Here is an 18,704-nt window from a genome sequence, read left to right on the forward strand (position 1 = left end):
GTGGAAACTTCAGTTTGCTTGAGATACAAAAAAGAAAAAAAAAACACAAAAAAAAGTCAAGGGCAAGATATGCTGTTAGATGCTGGGTTTAAATCAATAAATGTCTTGCATCAGCTGTCACTGGACTTGTTGGGCTTCTGTGTTCTTTGTTACAGCACTTGGTATTCCATCAGCTCATCCTCTTCTCCTGCTGACTTCAGCAGGAACTGGGTTGCAGTCCAAGAATATTAATGCAGTTGGGCTCTGGCTTCTTTTTTATGGACAGTTTCAGGAACATTGAAGTGAAAAAATCCAGTTTTAGGGATATTTCCAGCTCAGGAATCTTGAATGATTCACATACTCTTGGGTCCTTCTCTGAGACCGAAGTGGAGCTTCAAAAGATGTGTCAGTCTTGAGTTCCTGGGGATGGGCTGAAGTCGTGGGGTGGGAAGGCTCAAGGCTGAGATTTTAGAGCTGGGAAAGAGGTTGTCCATCACAGGGCATCATCCTTGTGGTGTTTGTTAGGTCTGTGTATCTTGGGGGATATCAAAGTTCCTCAGCCTGAATCCCTGTCCAAAAGAAGGAGGTGGTGTAGTGTCCCTTGGGCAGGGAGGGAAGTGATGGTGTTAGAGCATGGAAGAGACCAGTGATTGTATACAACCTCTAGATCCATATCTATACACCTGAGGATATATTTCCTAACTGAATGTTTCATGCCTTTCCAATCATGTCACTCATTGGCAGCTGCCCAGTTCACAGGACAGCACCAGCTGGCAGAAATCACAGCAGGAACACCAGAGAATCCAGGTATTTCTCTAGGAAAGTATTTAATGTCTTCCAGCCAGCCCAGTGCTGATGAACACTGATGGGCAGTCTGGGACATCATGTGAGCAAATCTTGCTATTTTTCCATGGACAGATTCAGGAAATAAGTATTTTGTCACCATCACGATCATTGAAAACAAAAATCAAGTGAGAGGTCTTCATCCACACATAGCCTTCAACTTCATTTTCTCAGGTCTATAATGGGAATTGACTTTCTTGAGGCAAGGAAAAGAACAGAATCAAAACCCCTACAGGGCATGCTCATTAATGTCAATGACATTAAACAAGTCAGAGCTGTTTATTCCAAATGCTCTTTTTTTTTTTCTCAAACCATGTGATGATTTGAGTTTTCTCTCTTGATTGGTGAGCATCTGCATCATGAACGTGATCATTGTCTTAACCTGACCTGCATTTTCTCTGTCTTCATGATTACGTTGAGGCTTCCCTAGGTACATCCATCCCTTTGTTGTGCCTTTTCAGGATTTGTGGGAGGTTTATCAGGCTGGGTGAGATGAGCTCCTACAGTCTGTGATCCCATCCCAACCCATCAGAAATATTCAGGCATTGTGAAGCAGGACGAAGACATCACCCTAGAGCAAGGAGTGGCTTTTCTGCCAGACTTTGATGAGAAAGAAAGAACAGCCCCCCCTTCATTCCCCTGCCCTTCTCCAGAGTCACTGATGAGGCTGATTCCTGTTCACTCCTTCTCCTTGCCTGTGAGATAACATCTTCCTTCATGTAGGGTCTGTATCAGTGCAATGGGTTCATTTCATTGTCTCACCCAGTGGCTGGTTCTTCCCCAGAGGGTGGTTGGGCACTGCCCAGGCTCCCCAGGGAATGGACATGGCTCTAAAGCTGCCAGGAGTGTTTGGATAACACTCCCAGGAACAGGGAGGGATTGTTGGGGTGGCTGTGCAGGGCTGGGAGCTGGACTGGATGATCCTTGTGGATCCCTTCCCATTGAGGATATTCTGTGACTCTAGGATTAATAAAGGTATTTCTGACAGACCAGCCAATGTCGGGTTGAGCTGGGAGATGGATCCTTTGTTCCACTGTCTGGGAACAGGCCAGGTGTTCACACAGGTGGCACAATGTCCCCAGCCTGCTGAGACACAACTCTCCAAAGTGTTTTCTGCCAGCCTTCTTATTTTAACCCTCACTACAACCCCTCTTGCTGGAATGAGCATTTCTCCATCAACTCCCTTCTCTAGGAGGGGAAAATGACACGGTGGCAGATATTTCCATGGGTCGGATGGTGCTGCTGCTTTCCTTTTTGCCCTGAAGAGAGAAAAGCTGTTGTTTTGTCTGTAGGAATGAGTTCCCCCCAGCCAGAGATGGAGACTTCTGTGCAGGCGTCGCTGCAGCGCGCTGACAAGGAGATCAAGACAGCCCTGAGAAAGCTGCTGGACTCGGCGTCACTGCTGGTGACTCTTCCCCCAGGCATGAGAGCAGAGGGTGGCCTTGGCCTTGTCCCTCCTGGCTCTGCTCCCTCAGAGCCCTCTGTGGTGGTTCATGAAGCCAGCACCCAAACCCAGACTGCTGGAGGCCATGGTAGGTTTGTTGTGAAGCTGGGAGATGTCCCCCGGGAGGTGGGAGACAGAAAAATACTGAGCATGCCAGTAATGATGCTCGTAAGCTCATTTTTCTGTTGTTGTGTTTTGAGCAGATCAAGATTAAGAGAGAGAGCATTCAGACCATGGAGGGTGGGTTGGGGTTAGGTTGGATCTAAGTTTGGGGCAGATCTTTCTGGAAGCAGGAGGTGTTTGAAAACCATGGCTGAAATAGAGTTTGGTTCATCACCTGCCCAAAATCAAGGCATAGGGGATCTTTTCCACCTTTGGGCTTTTTTTCTGGTTTTGCTTCAAGTACTTTTGGGGTGAGATCCCTCCTTGACATTCAGAGAATAATTTGGGTTTTGATTTGGTGGGGTGGGTAAGGGAGGTTTCTTTATTGTATTGTTTGCTATAAACAAGCTGGAAATGTCTTTAATGTCGTAAACCAACTGTCAGAGACTTCCAGAGGGTTGGGTGCCTCAAGTTCACCTGCATTTCACTGACCCTGGAGCCTGACAGACTCCTTGCAGCTTCTGAGTGACTAAAACCAGCTGTGTATGTGACTCTGTCTTGCCAGAGCAATTCTTTTGTCTTTTTGTTGTTTTAAAAAATCATGGATGAGCGACAACCCTTCCACTCTTCCTCTGCTTCTGCCATAACCACTTGTCTAAGCTGTCTCTGTGTCAATTCAGAATAACTGTTCTCCACCACTGTTAACTCAAAGGGCAACACCAAGTAACTTTCACCCCTCAAACTCCAGATAATTCCTTTAAAAATAAATATTCTTACTTAGCAGGAATAAAAGCTGTTCATGGAATCAGACCCAAAATAACAGCATAAAAATATCAGGGCTTTAAAACCTTTTTTCCTTTCTAGTCACAAATCATCTTTGGAAATAATCCTCTGGTGGAGTGGGATGACTCAAAGATCCTATGTAAAATGTCACCTAGCCGATTATTTCCTCAGTCACAGCTAAAGAGAAAATAAAATTAGGAATGAGATGGTTTGGCAGGTCTTTCATCTGTGCTAAACTAAACCTGGTATGGGAATTATTTTAATCAGATGGAGACTTGACACCCCTCTCTATGTTCACATGCCTCAAATGAAAAGGAGGTAAATATTTCAATAGTGCTGGTGATAGGACAGCACAATCCCACAACCTGGGATCTCTGATCCACTAAATCCTTGAATAACCATGTTTTCCACCCCAATTGAGCTGTTTTATGTGATTTCTAGAAACAGCTGTTCTTTTCCAAAACCAGCCACCACCAAACATCCCTAAAGTGCTCCCTAAAATATTCCTACCTGCTGGGTAGAAAACTCCTCTGGATTTAACTTTTTCTCCTGAAATGAAAAAGGAGATGATGCACTTTATGTCAGTGCATAATTCCAAGGGTCAATATCACAAGACAATCAGGTACTTCTGGAATGTGAGATCAAACCAGGTTTTGAATCTATATCTGATAAAATAATTAATATTAAAAGAAGAAAAATAACGGAAAGGGCCATCAAGCTGCACCATTTTTTGGTTTCATCAAGCCCCACGTGCCAGACCTTGTTCTGGTGTAACTCAGAGCTGTACAAGGATATTTTCCAGTGGAGGTGCAGCAATGCTGATGCTAAAACATCACCAGGTCCTCTGTAAGAGTCCATATTACCTCCATATCAATCATATTGATATTGGGCTCTTCCAGAGACCACAGCACTGCAGCTCTGACACACCCAGAGCTCACAGCCTCCAGCTGCACCCAGGGAAATACAGGCTGGAGAGCAGGGAAAAGTTTTTCCCAGAAAGAGTGATAAAGTTCTGGAATGGCTGCCCGGGGAGGTGGTGGAGTGCCCATCCCTGGGTGTGTTTGACAAAGCCTGGATGTGGCACTGGGTGCCAGGGCTGAGTTGAGCTGTTGGAGCTGGGTTGGGTTTGATGATCTTGAAGGTCTCTGCCAACCTGATCATTCTGGGAATTCTGTGAATATCCTCAGCCAGGACCTGCTGTGACCACCAGCTCACATGGATGTGGGCTCATGCATGTCCCTGGTGCTGTCTGTGAACACAGCAGTGAGTCAGGAACTGCTCTAACACAAAGCTGAATGGAAGAATTCATGTGGACAAAGCTAAGACTGGGTTATTCCCTGGAATGCATTTCAGGGGTGGACTTGTCAGTACTGGGTTCATGTCTGGACTTGTTTTTAAAGGTCCTTTTCAACCTGGATGCTTCTGTGATTCCATGACTTCCTCACAGCCATTAGCTGGAACTCAGACATGGTTAAATTATCCCCTTCAAAGGCTGTGTGAACCCACACTATCCTTCCAGCTCTCCTGGATTTCCCTGTCCCTACCAGCTGCCTTTCCCCCTTTGTCTGTGTGCCTTTCCTTGCAGAGCAGTCAGTTTAGCCCAGTCAGCCAAGTGCCACCACTCTGGTGCTGCCCAAGCCCTTTGTTTCATGTGCTTTTTGCAAAAGTGCCAAACTCTCCTCTAACCTTCAGTGGCTGAGGTCAGGTGGGCTCAGTTCTGGCACGAGGCACACCAGAGGCGGCTCCAGAGGTTGGCTCTGGGTTTTGGCTGTGGTCTCACGGGTGGCATGTCTAACTTGGCCAATTTCTGCTGCCAGCCAAAGCTCAGAGGGAGGTTCCAGCTGAAGAACCAGGGGTGCCAAAGCCCAGCCCTGCTCCTTCCAGGGAAGAGGAGGCTGCTGCAGGGGAAAGCACTGGGGAGCGCACTGTTCCCATCGACAGGTGAGTACCCACCTCCACATATCCAGGGTATCCACGTGGATTTCTGACTTTGGTGCTAGAAAAGCAAGTCCTCTGTGGTGGACCCAAACAGTTTCTTGTAGGTTTGTCATTATTTTCAGAATCCTGGTGACAATGCTTTGTCAAAAAAGAGCAAAAAAATGTTGGAGAGAAATTAACCCCCCCCCCCCCCCAAACCAAAATTCTTCCTGTATTAATTTTAAGCAAATAAGTCTTTGTCTGTTGGTTAAACAGATCAGTGGCAGGGTGTGATCCTGCACCTCTTGTATGTGGCTATGCCATGATCTTTTCTCTTGGGTTTCTTGAAAGAACATCCCCAGATGCAGGGGCAGGAGGCTGGTACAGGAGAGAAGGAGACGTGGTCTGGGACGTGCACAGTGAAGTTTACATTGAGACCACAGAAAGAACTCGAGTGTATAAGACTGAGGAGAAGACTCCAACAAGTAAGACCAAACTCTGTTTCCCAGTCCCATGATTCTCACTGTCTTCTCTTTTGGTAACAACTCCCAACTGTTTTTTTTTTTTTAATTTAAAATTTTTAAATTAATTTTTTAATTTTTGAGTGGTAACTGTTTATTAAACAAAAAGTAATAATTAAGTGTGAAGATAAGAAGCCTAAAAGTAATGTCAGCATGAAGAACCCCAAATATATTGCTGTTGTACCTCTTGATTTGACTTTAAACTGCTGTTGCATCTTAAATGGCCTGTCCTGTAAATCCCATTGAGTGACTCCACCTCTGTCAGCACATTGGGAAAGAAGTTGCAGTGCTGTGCAGGCAGCAAATGCTCCTTTCTCACCAGGTCCTCCCTACATGCAAGTGACAATAGAGGACGTGCAGGTGAACTCTGGGGAACGTGCCAAATTCCAGGCAGTCATTGAAGGAACCCCTCAGCCCACAGTTTTGTGGTTCAAGGTGAGTGCAGACTCTTCTCTGGCTGAGAGTGAGGACTCTAGTGCACAGTTCCACGGGGAATTTCATCTACTCTTTCCTCCCACACCTCTCCCACTGACTCTGGATCGTGTCTGCAGAGTTTGTGGAACCAGCTGTTCCCACTGGAGCAGCACCTGTGCATCCCTCCCTGTGTTGTCACCGTGTCACCCTGCAGAGAGGGAGATACAGGGATGGTTTTGGGGACCAAAAAGAGCAGGAAGAGAAATTGTTTCTACCTGAGTGCCACTGAGATGTGTGCTGCAGTCTGGGGGCAGGAATGGGATTGAGTGGCTTATCCCAATTGTCAGTGTGACTTCCAGGCTCTGTATCTTTCCTGCAACTACTTGGTAAAATCAGAGTGACTAAGGACAATGAATATGCCATAGAAGGGAGAGAAATTATTTATTATTCCTTACAACATTGTTGTTATATCTTGCTAGAGCCTCCCTTCCAGGCTGAAGAGCCCCAATCTGCTGTAAATTCTCATCTGGAAGCTCTTACAGAGGACACTGATGATGATGGACCAAATAGTGCCACACCATGGGCAAATCAAGCATTTATCAAATGATGCTTTGTGTCTTATCCTTCATTTCTTCCCCAATAATTTCTTGTATCTGATACCTTTTAAATCCCATCAAGCACTGAGCTGGTGCTGCTGTGGAGTGATTTACTCTAACTTAAATTTTTGTTACAGTTTAATCAGGAAAACCTCAGAAACGGAGATTTTATGTGGGAAAACGGGTTATAGACATATATGTACCTATCATTATATATTTTTAATCTCACTTTTTACTGTCATAGGGACCTTTTGCAAACACTCACAATCTGCTCTTTATCACACACATTCAATCCTGCCCCTTTCTTCATAGCAAAAAACCAGAATCACAGAACCATTCAGGTTGGAAAGACTTCCAAGATCACTCAGTCCATCCTCTGACAGAATACTACCTTGTCAACCAGACCCACATCCAGTTGTTTATTAAACACTTCCAGGGATGGTGATTCCACCACTCCCCTGAGCAGCATTTTCTCCATGAGGTTTGCTCACATAAATAGTCTGTGTTGTAGCTCTGCTCCCATATCTTGCTTTTGAAGTGATGCCTTGAGAGGCTGGCCTAGAACAGAGGCTGGACAGAGCTAAAGAATAGAGCAGGGATTGATTCCAAGGATCTCCTCCATGGATGCACCTTGGGCAGCAGCAGAGCCCAGCCAGGGCTGCACCCAAGATGACCCAAAATGGCCCCAAAATGCACCAGTGCTCCCGGGGTCTCTCCCTGGGATCAGCTCTGCTCCATTCCCACCTTGCAGTTCATTGTCCCAGCCCAGCTTTAGCCCAGGCACTCCCACCCTGCTTGTTTTTCTCTCTCCAGCCCACGGGGTTTGTGCTCCTGGCCTGAGATTGGGCTCATTTGTCCTTGGTGCCCAGCTGGAGCAGGAATTGTTTTGTCTCCCTGCTCTGTGCACAGAGCTCACCATGCCCTGATGGGAAGCTCAGACCCACACACTAAAGCAGCACAGAATGTGAAAATATAAAAGCTGAAACTTCAGGCATCAGAAGAGCAGAAACATCTGTTCCATCTTGGATTTTCCAGTGCCAAAATGTCATTTCCTTCCCTCAGGGCACTTCACTGCTGACAGACAGCGACAGGGTCCATCAGGGGAAGGAAGGAACAACATATTTCTTAATTGTGGACAATGCTGCCCTGGAAGATGGTGGTGTTTATACCTGTGTTGCCAGAAATGCAGGAGGGGAGGTTTTGTGCAAAGCAGAGCTTGTCGTACGTGAAGGTAATGCCACCTTGTCACCTGTGAGGGCAATGCCACCCTGTCACCTGTGAGGGCAATGCCACCCTGTCACCTATGAGGGCAATGCTACCCTCTCTCCTGTGAGGGCAATGCCACCCTGTCACCTGTGAGGGCAATGCCACCCTCTCACCTGTGAGGGCAATGCCCCTGGAACATGTCAGGGAAATGCCACTCTATCGCTGGAGGGCAATGCACCTCTCACCTGTGAGGGCAAGGCCACCCTGGCACTGGGAGGGCAATGCCACTATATCTCTGTGAGGGCACTGCGACCTCTCACTGGGGAGGGCAATTGCCCCTCCACCTGTGAGGGCAATGCCCCCTGTCACCTGGGAGGCAATGCCACCCTCTTACTGTGAGGGCAATGCCACCCTGTAAACTGTGAAGGGCACTGCCAATATATCTCCTGGAGGGCCAATGCCACCCTCTCACCTGTGAGGGCAATGCTACCCTCTCACCTGGGAGGGCAATGCCACCCTGTCACCTGTGAGGGCAATGCCACCCTCTCACCTGTTAGGGCAATGCCACTCTCTCTCCTGTGAGGGCAATGCCACCCTCTCACCTGTGAGGGCAATGCCACCCTGTCACCTGGGAGGGCAATGCCACCCTCTCACCTGTGAGGGCAATGCCACCCTCTCACCTGTGAGGGCAATGCCACTCTCTCACCTGTGAGGGCAATGCCACCTCGCACTGGGAGGGGCAAATGCCACCCTCCTCCTGGAGGGCAAGACACCCGGTCACCTGTGAGGGCAATGCCACCCCTTCACCTGTGAGGGCAAGCCACCATGTCACCGGTGAGGGCAATGCACCCTCCGCACCCTGTGAGGGCAATGACACCCTCTTCACCGGTTAGGGCAATGGCCACCCCTATCCTGTGAGGGCAATGCCACCCTCTCTCCTGTGAGGGCAATGCCACCCTGTCACCTGGGAGGGCAATGCCACCCTCTCAGCTGCAGGAGTTGCCTCCACTGCCATGGCAATGTGTAATTTGTTGCAGTCATGTTCTGGTACCTGTATGGGATGTGTTCTGTGTTCCTGTGTAGCATTTTTATATGGCCAGCATGGCAGGATCCAGGATAAAATCAAATCACAAAATCCCAAAATGGTTTGGGTTGGATAGAACCTTAAAGATGCTCTAATTCCAGCCCTCTGCCATGGGCAGTGTCACCTTCTGCTATCCCAGGTTCCTCCAAACCCCATCCAACCTTCACAAACTTCCAGGGATGGGGCAGCCCCTCCTCTGGAGAACCCCACAATTCATTTTGACACATTCTTATCAAACAACTCCACTTAATTCTCCTTAAAAGTTTAGAAGACCCCTCTAATTTTTCCTGCCTTAAATTGTCCTGCAACAACTTTTCACACTATCAGCAAGGCGTTGCTGTCTGAGTATTTACCCTTTTGTTTTTCTTCATTTCCAAAGCTAAGAAAGACCAGGAAGGAAAGAAAGTGGCCACCAGGAGAAAGCTCCACTCCCATTATGAGGTTAAGCAGGAGATTGGGAGGTAAGTGAATTTTCCAACTGTACAGCATCACTGTATAGCCAGGGAATATCTCACTGCCCATCTGAGCTGCTGAGGCAGAGGTGGGTCCTGAGAAGCTGGAAATAAAGGCAGAAGTGGGATCTCACTCCAAGGTGTGCTGGGGCAGCTCCAACCAGAAAAAAACATCCAAAGGCTCATAGATAGTGCCTGGATGTTGCCTCTTGGCAACGGGAGCATCCCAAGTCTGTCACATCTGGTCTGTCCAAGGGATGCAGGAGCACCAGCACGAGCCTGCATCAGCTGCAACAGCTTTTCCCTCGATGGGAACAAGTTGCTTCCCTTTGGAGACAGCCAGGAGAGGGCAACAGCACCTCACACACAGCAAAATGAGCTTTTCGTGCTGGAGAACTGAAGCACGGAGCAGCAGGGAGCTGTCAAAGGCCAGGCTGGGGGAAAATCTCTGCCCGGGTCTGATCGGGGTTTGTCCTTCGATTCCTGCACAGGGGCTGCTTCAGCTTCGTGAAACGGGTGGTGCACAAGGGGAACAGGGTGTCCTGTGCTGCCAAATTCATCCCTCTGCGGAGCAAAACCAAGTCTAGAGCTCATCAAGAGAGGGATATTCTTGCCTCTCTGTCCCACGACAGAATCACCAGGCTCTTGGATGAGTTTGAAACACGAAAAACGCTGATTTTGATTCTGGAGTTGTATCCTTTTCTGTGCAGTTGGCTGAAGAGGCTGGGACGTACTGGGTAGAGCTCATTTATTAAATATCTAAGTAATTAATAAATTTGTTTTGTTTTTTCCTGAGAGAAAAGGGCACACACAATTCTCTGCACTGCAGGACAGCACAGCTCTGTGAGAGCTCCACTCCAATCCTCAGTTTCTGCTGGGTGAGAAAAATCAGACTTGTATATACAAGTGTGATTGAGCCACTAAGCACCAAAATTAGTTATTTATAACATCTGGAAGTTATGAGCTCTGTTTCCATGAGATCCAGTCCAAGTGAGCATGAGGGAAATGCAGAACAGAAACCCAAAAATCAACAGGCAGGTTTTAGCAGAAGTACCACCAGGTTTAGACCAGCCCAGTCTCTGCTGCAGCAGAGGCTTTCATGATGATCCCATAGCCTGAGATCACCTGGTGAACTCTGCTCTTGGCTGGATGGAGGAGGCTCCAGAGTCAAAATAAGCTTTTCCATGTGGTTCTGTTGTCCCTTAATGCCACTGTCAGATGCTGCAATGAAGAGCTCCTGGACCGTTTATTCAAGAAGAGCGTGGTCACTGAAGCTGAGGTAATTTCTCATTTGAACCAACCCAGAGTTGGTTCTTTCTGCATTTTCCTTTTGGAATATGAGAAATGTCTCTGAATCAGTGACAATCCATCAAAGCAGAATCAGCCTTTACAATGTGCTCCTGGCAACTTTCATTGCTAGCTGGGTTTCTTTGGGGAATAACTACAAACAGCCAGGGGGATTGACCACCAGGATTGCATTCAGCCTAAAAAAAAGATGACATTTGCTCTCTTGTCATAATTTCTTTGCTATCTGTCATCTGGAGCTCCTATCTCCACTTACTCAGTACCATTTTATCCCCCTGTAACTGTATTCTATCTACTTCTGTTCTGTCTTTAAAAGAAAAGATGAAATTTTGGTTTCTAAGAGATTTTTTTTTACATCCTTGGTGCTAAAAGTTCAAAATGTTTCACATCTCCCATCTAGTAGCTAAGGTGTCCAATATTTATTGGTAAAATAATTTTTTTTTGAGAAATTCTCAGAGGGAAACATCATAGAATGGTTTGGACTGGGAGGGACCTTTAAAGATCAAATCTTGGTGAAATCAGGACTCTCCCATTTACTCTCCCTGTTTAATAATTGTTTATTTATTAATTGTTTAATAATGGGCTCAATTCTCAGGTCAAACTGTACATCAAGCAAATTTTGGAAGGAATCAAATATCTTCATGACAACAACATCCTTCATTTGGACATCAAGGTAATTAACAATGACCTGCTGGCCAGGGATTGGGTGTTCTCTGGATTATTCTTACAACTGAAAACACTCCCTGCTCTCAAGAAAAAAATCCCCCTTTTATTTATTTATTTTTCATTCAACAGCCACTGAACATCCTCATGGTTTATCCTGAGAGGGAAGACCTGAAGATCTGTGACTTTGGGTTTGCCCAGAGGATCACACCCGTGCAGCCCCAGTACAGCAAATACGGCTCTCCAGAGTTTGTTGCCCCAGAAATTGTTTCCCAGTCACCAGTGTCAAAAGCAACTGATATCTGGTAATCTCTCATTTTCCCAAAAAGCTTCTCCAGGCCCTCAATGGCCTGAATTTCCATTAGCTGTTAATTAGTAAATGGAGCAGTGATTATAACACAGGAAACTGAAAGTGACAATCCAAAAGCCATCAAGGCTCTTTTAAAGCTCCTTCTAATTTTTTTTTCAGCCATAATTGAACTCTGACTGCTAATTAATGCAAAGGAGCATCTTGGAGGAGATGATCTCTATTCCAGGCAGCAACTAGAAGAAATAATCCTAAAGAGCTTTCTAGAAAAGGCAAAAAAAAAAAAAAGTTTAAAAAAGGAATTATTTTGAGTCCTTTCCTCTATCTGTGCTTTAAAAATTCAGGATTGCTTGAGAACAATTAAAAAAATTTGAAGGGGGGAAATGAATGGAAAAAACCAATAGCTTTTGGGATTTATTATTATTGAAAGGTGAGGAGAAGGTGATCTTGCTGTGTCAGGGTGTCTAGTGGCAGGAAGAGGGGCTCGAGAAGGATGGAAAAATAGTGACAAAAGTGACATTTGTGTTCCCTCTCTTCTCAGGGCTGTCGGAGTCATCACCTACTTAAGGTAAATAAATCTTGGAAACATTCCCTCCATAACCCTTTGTCCATCAGAGCCCTCCAGCACTTTCAAGTGAGGGATTTGAGTGGAGCATTCAGTCCTTCCATCATAAGGACAATTTATTTGGTGGTTTCCTCATTTCCTGGCTGCTCCTCACAAACACTGCAGGTCCCAGGCACGGAGCCCCTCCAGTATTTAAAAAACCCATGTAAGCATTTGTGCTTCTGTCATTTGAACAAAAAAACAAACCTAAAACCTCTCTCCTTTCATTTTGTGGTGTTCAATAAATAAGCCTCACGTGCAAGTCTCCATTTGCTGGGGAGAACGACAGGAAAACTCTCCTAAATATCCAGAGCGGGGAAATTTCATGGACCATTCCTGATGTTGTTCACTTGAGTGAAGATGCAAAGGACTTCATGAAAGGGATCCTGCAGCAGCAGCCCAAGTGAGTGCCCTCCTGTGCCTCCCTCTGTGCACAGCTGTTGGTGTCTCAGCTGGCACATCCCAGCCCATCATTTGGTTTGGAAAGTAGAAAGCTGAGTGAGATGTGCTGTATTTTTCCCTAATTCTTCCTCATTATTACCCAACCCACAACTCAGATATTTGCCAAATTGGCCTCTCCCTGGCGTGGTGATGTCTTTGCTCCCTGCCTCCTCCAGGCTGAGGAGTTTCTGGAATGACACAGACGAGTGGGAAGAGCACAGACTGGTATGGAGGGAATTAAATAACATTGACCACATTCATTAAGCAACTTCAAGTACAAAAGTTGGCTTGAAGGCATATTTACAGGCATTTGATTTTCATTTCATTCCTACTCTTTCTGCCTGCTGCCAAAGCTATTTTCATTCTGGACCCCTAAAGAGGCAAAGGCACTCTCAGAGCTGCTCTGGACATTCTTGAGCTCTGCAAAGAGCCAGGAGCTCTTCCTGAGCATCTGTGGGGGGTGTCAGACTGAAAAAGGAGGATGTTTTCCCCTCAGGGGAAGGAAACCTTGAATTGGAAGCCGCTGTGTGTTTTTTGGCTTCTGTGCTCCAAATCAGCATCCCAAGGCCACAGCCCTGAGTGTACATGGGTGTCAGCATGCAGCAGCACCTTCAGGAAGATCAGTGATTGCTGTTGGAGGGGATCTCCTACTCAAATTCAATCTGTTCTCTTACCAGATCCAGGCCAAGTGCTTTGGACTGTCTCTCCCACAAATGGTTCATGGTAAGTTTGTCCTGGTCCTTTATTAGACAATTTTCCATAATATCCAATCTAAACCTCCCTGGTGCAACCTGAGGCCATTCCCTCTTGTTCTGTCACATCAGTACAGAAAGGAAACTGGCCTTGCAAGACCAAAGTTTATATTCCAAAGCCTTAAATCACTAAGGAAAACAGTTAAAAATTAACAACAGCAAAAAAGATTTAATGACAAGTATTGAACAGGGCTTGATTTAATCACTGAAAAGCTGATTTTGTCTGCAATTTAACTATGAAAGAACTGCAGCATTTGATCTACTGTAACTTTCCTAAATTAAACAACTGTGTAAAGAGAGAATTCTAAAAAAAAAAAAAAAAAAAAGCCAACAAAAACGCCTCAAGAAATGAAATCAGGATTTTTTAACCAGTGGTTTTCCTCTCATTCCACCTGGCAGCACAACGTCCCTCTTGAAGCAGCTCATTTCATTAACACCAAACAGCTCAAATTCATTGTGGCTCGGAGCAAGTGGCAGGTGAGTTGCCCCTAATCTGTGTTAACTCTGTTTAGTTACATCTATTTTAAATTGCTGAATAATGTAATATTATAACTGATGATTTAATATCTGAACATTTGAAAATTTTTTGGGCTAGGACAGCAAGCTCAGCAGAGATCTGAGTGTGGCTGGGAGTTGGGAAAAAGCCCAGGTGAGATGGAAGTGTCAGGAATTAATTATCTAGGCTTTTACTGCCTGGAAACCCATGCAGGAGCCTGTAAGACACAAGGTTGTGTCTAAGTTGGGTGCCCTCAGCTGCCTTTGCAATCAGAGCTGAATTACAGACAGGTGCCAAGAAAGTGCCTCTTTTCCTGAAGTTCTCTCAAATAATTGGATTGATTGCCTTCTGAACATGCCAGTTTCTCTCTGCTGGCTGGAAGGAGAGCAGCTTCAACTGAGATGCCCCTCATGGCAGAATTTAGAGCAGAGGAATCCCATCTCCTGCACTTGGTAGGTCTTCTGCTGGCCTAAGTCACTGTAGCTTGTATTGCAGTAAAAGGATTTAAAGCCATTTACTCCAGCGAGTCTCTCATCTGATGTTTTCCATCAAAAACTCCTTTCCATCTGTTTTGAGTGGCCAGATTGGCTTTGGAAATCTCAAACAGAGTCCTGTTTCCTCCCGGTCACCAAAATAAGTGTGTTCCCTAAAGCCAATTTAATGTCATGTCAGTGAAGAGGAAGATTTGGAGAGAAAATGAGGTCTGGATTGGTGACAGGTGCAGAGGGTGGCAGTGCCTAATCAGACTCATGGGTGTGGTATTTAAGGGTGCAGGAGTTCATTTTGGTGTGTTGGCTTTCCATACTCCCACCACGTTCCCATCTCCTTGTGCTGTGTTGTGTTTCCTTCTCAGCGCTCCCTGATGTGCTACAAATCCATCCTGGTGATGAGGTCCATCCCAGAAATCCTGGAAAGGACCCATGACAACAGCTCCCTGGCCATCTCCCGACACCTCATTGAGGAAAGCACTTCATCCAGCACCAGTGGCTCCTCTTCAGACAACGAGAACTCGAATTTCCCCAAAAAGAGGCACTTTGGCTCCACCCCTGAACTTCACTTGCCCGTATTTGATGCCCCGAGCCACCCCGAGCCTCTGAAACGTGCAAGTGAATGGGAGCACTCCAAAAGCTCCATCCCACCAGTAAAACCCATGAGGAGGAAATATGCTTCAATGAAAGCTGAGGTGGGGGATAAATCACCCACAGAAAGCAAAGAGCTCATGGCGAGTGTCTTACAGGAGAAAGAGGAGAGGCTCCTTCCCAGCCTTCGGGGAGAGCCATCCCAAAAAAGTGGTGCTGCTGAGCCTTCATCCCTGAGGGCTTCCACGGAAAGCACATCGCTTGTGCATCAGAAAGAAAAACCAGACACACCTTTATCTGAACAGGACAGAGGTGGAGAGGCAGGGGACGGGGCAGAGAAGCCATCTGCCTATGTTCCCAGGCAGAGTGTCATTAAAAGCACCTTCTACAGCCAAGCAACGGAGCTGCCGGCGAGGCCGCCTTCGTCACCAGGCAGGGAGTTCAGAAGGCACCTGGACAGAGCCAGGAGGACTTTCCGGAAGGCTGGGTATTCAAAGGTGCCCCTCAGTGGCCTCCGTGAACCTCTCCTTGAGCAGTTTGAACTGGAAGAAGAAGAAGAAGGAGGAGGAGATGATCACAAAGAAGGTCTGCTGGGATCCTTGACCAAATCCGCATCGTTTGACACGGCCAGGAAGCCCCCACACCCTGCCATCGCTGGTGGCAGCCGCAGCCGCTCCCTGGATGACTACAGGCTGAGAGCCTCCAGATCCCTGAGGGAAGAAGAGATTTTGGAGGAGGACTGTGATGTGTTATCCCAGGAAAGCTGCCCTGAAGGCAGCGATCACTGCGACGTTTCCGCAGGGCCTGGCAAGGGATGTTCTGCGGGCACGGCAGAGCAAGGGGACGCCAGGAAAGCCAGCAAGGATTGCTCAGGAGAGAAACCCTCTGCCTCCACACACTGTGAGGGGAATGGGTGCCCACCTGCCCTTGTACAACAGGTAGAGGGACTTCCAGTGTCACCTCACAGGAGTGAGAATAGGAAGCGTTTACTGAAGAAGTCAAAAGCCACCGAGATTGAGGAGGACGTTGAATGTTTGGAGGGTAAAAGCCCCATTCCAACTGCCCAGTGCTCAGATGTAACAGCACCATCAGCTCCAAAACACGAGAGCACAGAGGGTAAATCTGCCTCTGGCCATGCCTCGGACTCTGCTTTTCAGGAGGGCAAAGAGTTCATTTCAACCCTCACACAGTCAGAAACCACCCCAAAGTCATCCCCTCCAAGTGAGGGAGGTGTGTGTCTGCCTCAGGAATCTGCTCCCACTGACACCCACCCAGATCTAACAGGTGGAAGCTTGCTTGTCAAAAGGACAGCCCCAGCCCCACCTTGGAAAGACAAAAGGCAGAAACATTCAGATGAAAAGACTTCTGCTCATGGCACTGCTGAATCAGAACTCATGGAGCATGAAAGCTCTGCTGCTCCAACAGAACAAACAGAAACTGAATCACTTCCAGTATGTAAAGACAAAAGTGAGGAAGTTCCTGGGAAAAGTGTTCCAGCAGCTACTGTCATGCTGGGCAAACAGCCAGGTACCCTCCCAGCTGGTGAAGGTGCTCCTCAGAAGCTGAAGACCCATAAAGATATGAGATCTGCTGTCCTGGAAGAAGCAGAAGCAGCTGTTACAGGAATCACTGCACCATCAGCCCACGGTGATGAAAGCCAAGCACACAAGCAGACTCCTGTTCACTTAGACACAGCAGCAGCTGTCCTGAAGGGAGAGCAGCTCGCTGCTCCCAAAATCCCACCACCAGGATCAGTGCCAGCTCTGGCCTCTGATGGAGCACAGCAGGCTCTCAGCAAGGAGAAACTTGCTGCTCCGAGGAGTAAAAGCTCAGCTGTCACAGGGGTTGTTTCCAGTTTGGCCCATGAAGGAGCTGAACCCCAGAAGTTTCCTGAAGGCCATGGCTCAGAGCCTGCTGGTCTGGAGAGCAGACACCCAGCCAGAGCTGAGTCCTCCCAAAGCACTGCCCTCCCTCAGGTCTGGGAGGGTGAAAACCAAGAACACACAGAGGTGTCAGTTCACAGGGAGATGAGATCTGTTGTGGCAGCAAGTGGAAGCCGAGCAGCTGGACAAGCTGTGGCTGCTCCTCTCCCCAAGGCTGGACATGGGGTGCTTGAGCAGCACAGGGCTGGGATTTTGGATGGTCTGGAGAGTGGCAGTTCAGGTGCATTAACTGCTTCACAACCAGAAATTGCTCCAGCTTCAGCCTATGAACTGATATATGAGGAATATCCAGAGGGTTATGGTGAGGGTGGAGGCACTGCCTTAGAAAGTGGAAGATGTGATGCTGGAAAAGCTGCCCCACCACTGCTCCGCAGGGATCATCATGGCCAGGAGCTCTCACACCACAGATCTTCTTTTTACAGTGACGAGGAGTCTGCTGTGCTGGAGGGCTTGGTGGATGAGATGGTTTCCCTCTCTGAGGAGATGAATGTTTGGGCAGAGTCAGTTTCTGGAGAGAAGGGAAGCAAGAGGCACATTTCTCCTCACAGAGAGATGTCCTACAAAGGCAGCCAAGCACACATGGACACCTCCTTCCCTTCTGTCCAACAGGGTGGAAGAGGAGAACTCGCTGAGCAGGATGACCTTGCAGAACCCTACCTTGCTGTGAGTGAGGAGCCAGGAGTCCTGGAAGAGCAGGGAGCACAGACAGTTCCTCATGAATGTGAGCACCTGGAGGACTTGGCATTTGAGACCTCCCCTTCCAGCCCAGAGAGCCTTTCCTCCACAGAGAGCTTGGACACTCCAAGAAGACCCATCCACGTGCCAGTGATCAAGGACACTGGCAAACACCCAGAAGTTTCTCTGGTGAAAATCAAAGACCTGTCAGATGAAACACCCAGTCATGGCAGCGGCCCCCAAAAATTTGACATCTCAGAAGTGGAGCCAGCCTATTTGAATTTCTCAGATTTATATGACATTGTTTATTTCCCATTTGAGTTTCTGAGCTATAAGAAGCCTTCACCCAAACCAGTTCCTAGACGGTTCATGTTTCTTGGTGAAAGGGCAAGGTCCCCTCCTGCAGGACATCTCCATAAGGATAAAAGACTGTGTATCAGGGAACAGGAAGACAAGAACAGGAAGAACCGTTTGGAAATATCCGAGGATTCAAAGGCAGCTAACTTATTAGCCACGAGGAAAGGGGCAGAGAGCCATAAAGCAATGTATAGCTCCCAAAAGGACTCCAGTGGGAAGCAGAAAAGCTCCTTCCACAGCAAGCCTGGACTCTTTAAGCCATATGCAAGGTCTCATTCAGTGGAGCAGTTGGTGGAGCAGAGTCTGAAGAAGAAAGTAAAAGCTTCTGTCGCTCACATTTCAAGAATCCTAAAAGGAAAAACATCTCCTGAGCCAGAGGAAGGTAATTATTTCCCTCTGTTCCTTCACAGATTTGCTGCCATAACTGGGCTCTGCTACAGCTGCCCTTTTCTTCCCCAGCATGTTTGAAGCTGTGGTTAGACTGGAATTGCAGATCTGGTCGTGGCAGGTTCTGAATTCAGCAGTCTCCACCATCAGGTCTCTGGTACTGGCTGGCTTCAGTGCAGAGCCAGCTGGGTTAATCCACTGATGGAAGGGGCTCAAATTCCCTGTTTGAGGTTGCACAGAAGCAGACCAGGGCTGGGTGATGCTTTCCTTGCTGCTGTTGTCCATGGCAAATCTCTCAGGTTAAAGTGACTGGGAAAGCTGAAGTCACCCTGGTTACTGGACATGGGGGTCTGT

General features: G+C 47.3%; 1 protein-coding gene across 1 annotated transcript in view; it reads left to right on the forward strand.

Annotated features, from left to right (window-relative positions):
* OBSCN (obscurin, cytoskeletal calmodulin and titin-interacting RhoGEF) overlaps window positions 1–18,704 on the forward strand; it is a 181,351-nt gene that overhangs the window by 149,407 nt on the left and 13,240 nt on the right. The window contains 15 exon segments of the mRNA XM_050971811.1: window positions 2,115–2,354; window positions 4,969–5,092; window positions 5,420–5,553; window positions 5,912–6,024; window positions 7,662–7,830; window positions 9,269–9,350; window positions 9,833–10,033; window positions 10,560–10,620; window positions 11,242–11,319; window positions 11,442–11,614; window positions 12,158–12,184; window positions 12,471–12,623; window positions 13,339–13,384; window positions 13,813–13,890; window positions 14,763–18,345. Coding sequence (XP_050827768.1) covers window positions 2,115–2,354; window positions 4,969–5,092; window positions 5,420–5,553; window positions 5,912–6,024; window positions 7,662–7,830; window positions 9,269–9,350; window positions 9,833–10,033; window positions 10,560–10,620; window positions 11,242–11,319; window positions 11,442–11,614; window positions 12,158–12,184; window positions 12,471–12,623; window positions 13,339–13,384; window positions 13,813–13,890; window positions 14,763–18,345 — 5,262 coding nt within the window.

Source organism: Serinus canaria, chromosome 2 (assembly GCF_022539315.1).
Source record: "Serinus canaria isolate serCan28SL12 chromosome 2, serCan2020, whole genome shotgun sequence".
NCBI classification, from domain to species: Eukaryota; Metazoa; Chordata; class Aves; order Passeriformes; family Fringillidae; genus Serinus; species Serinus canaria.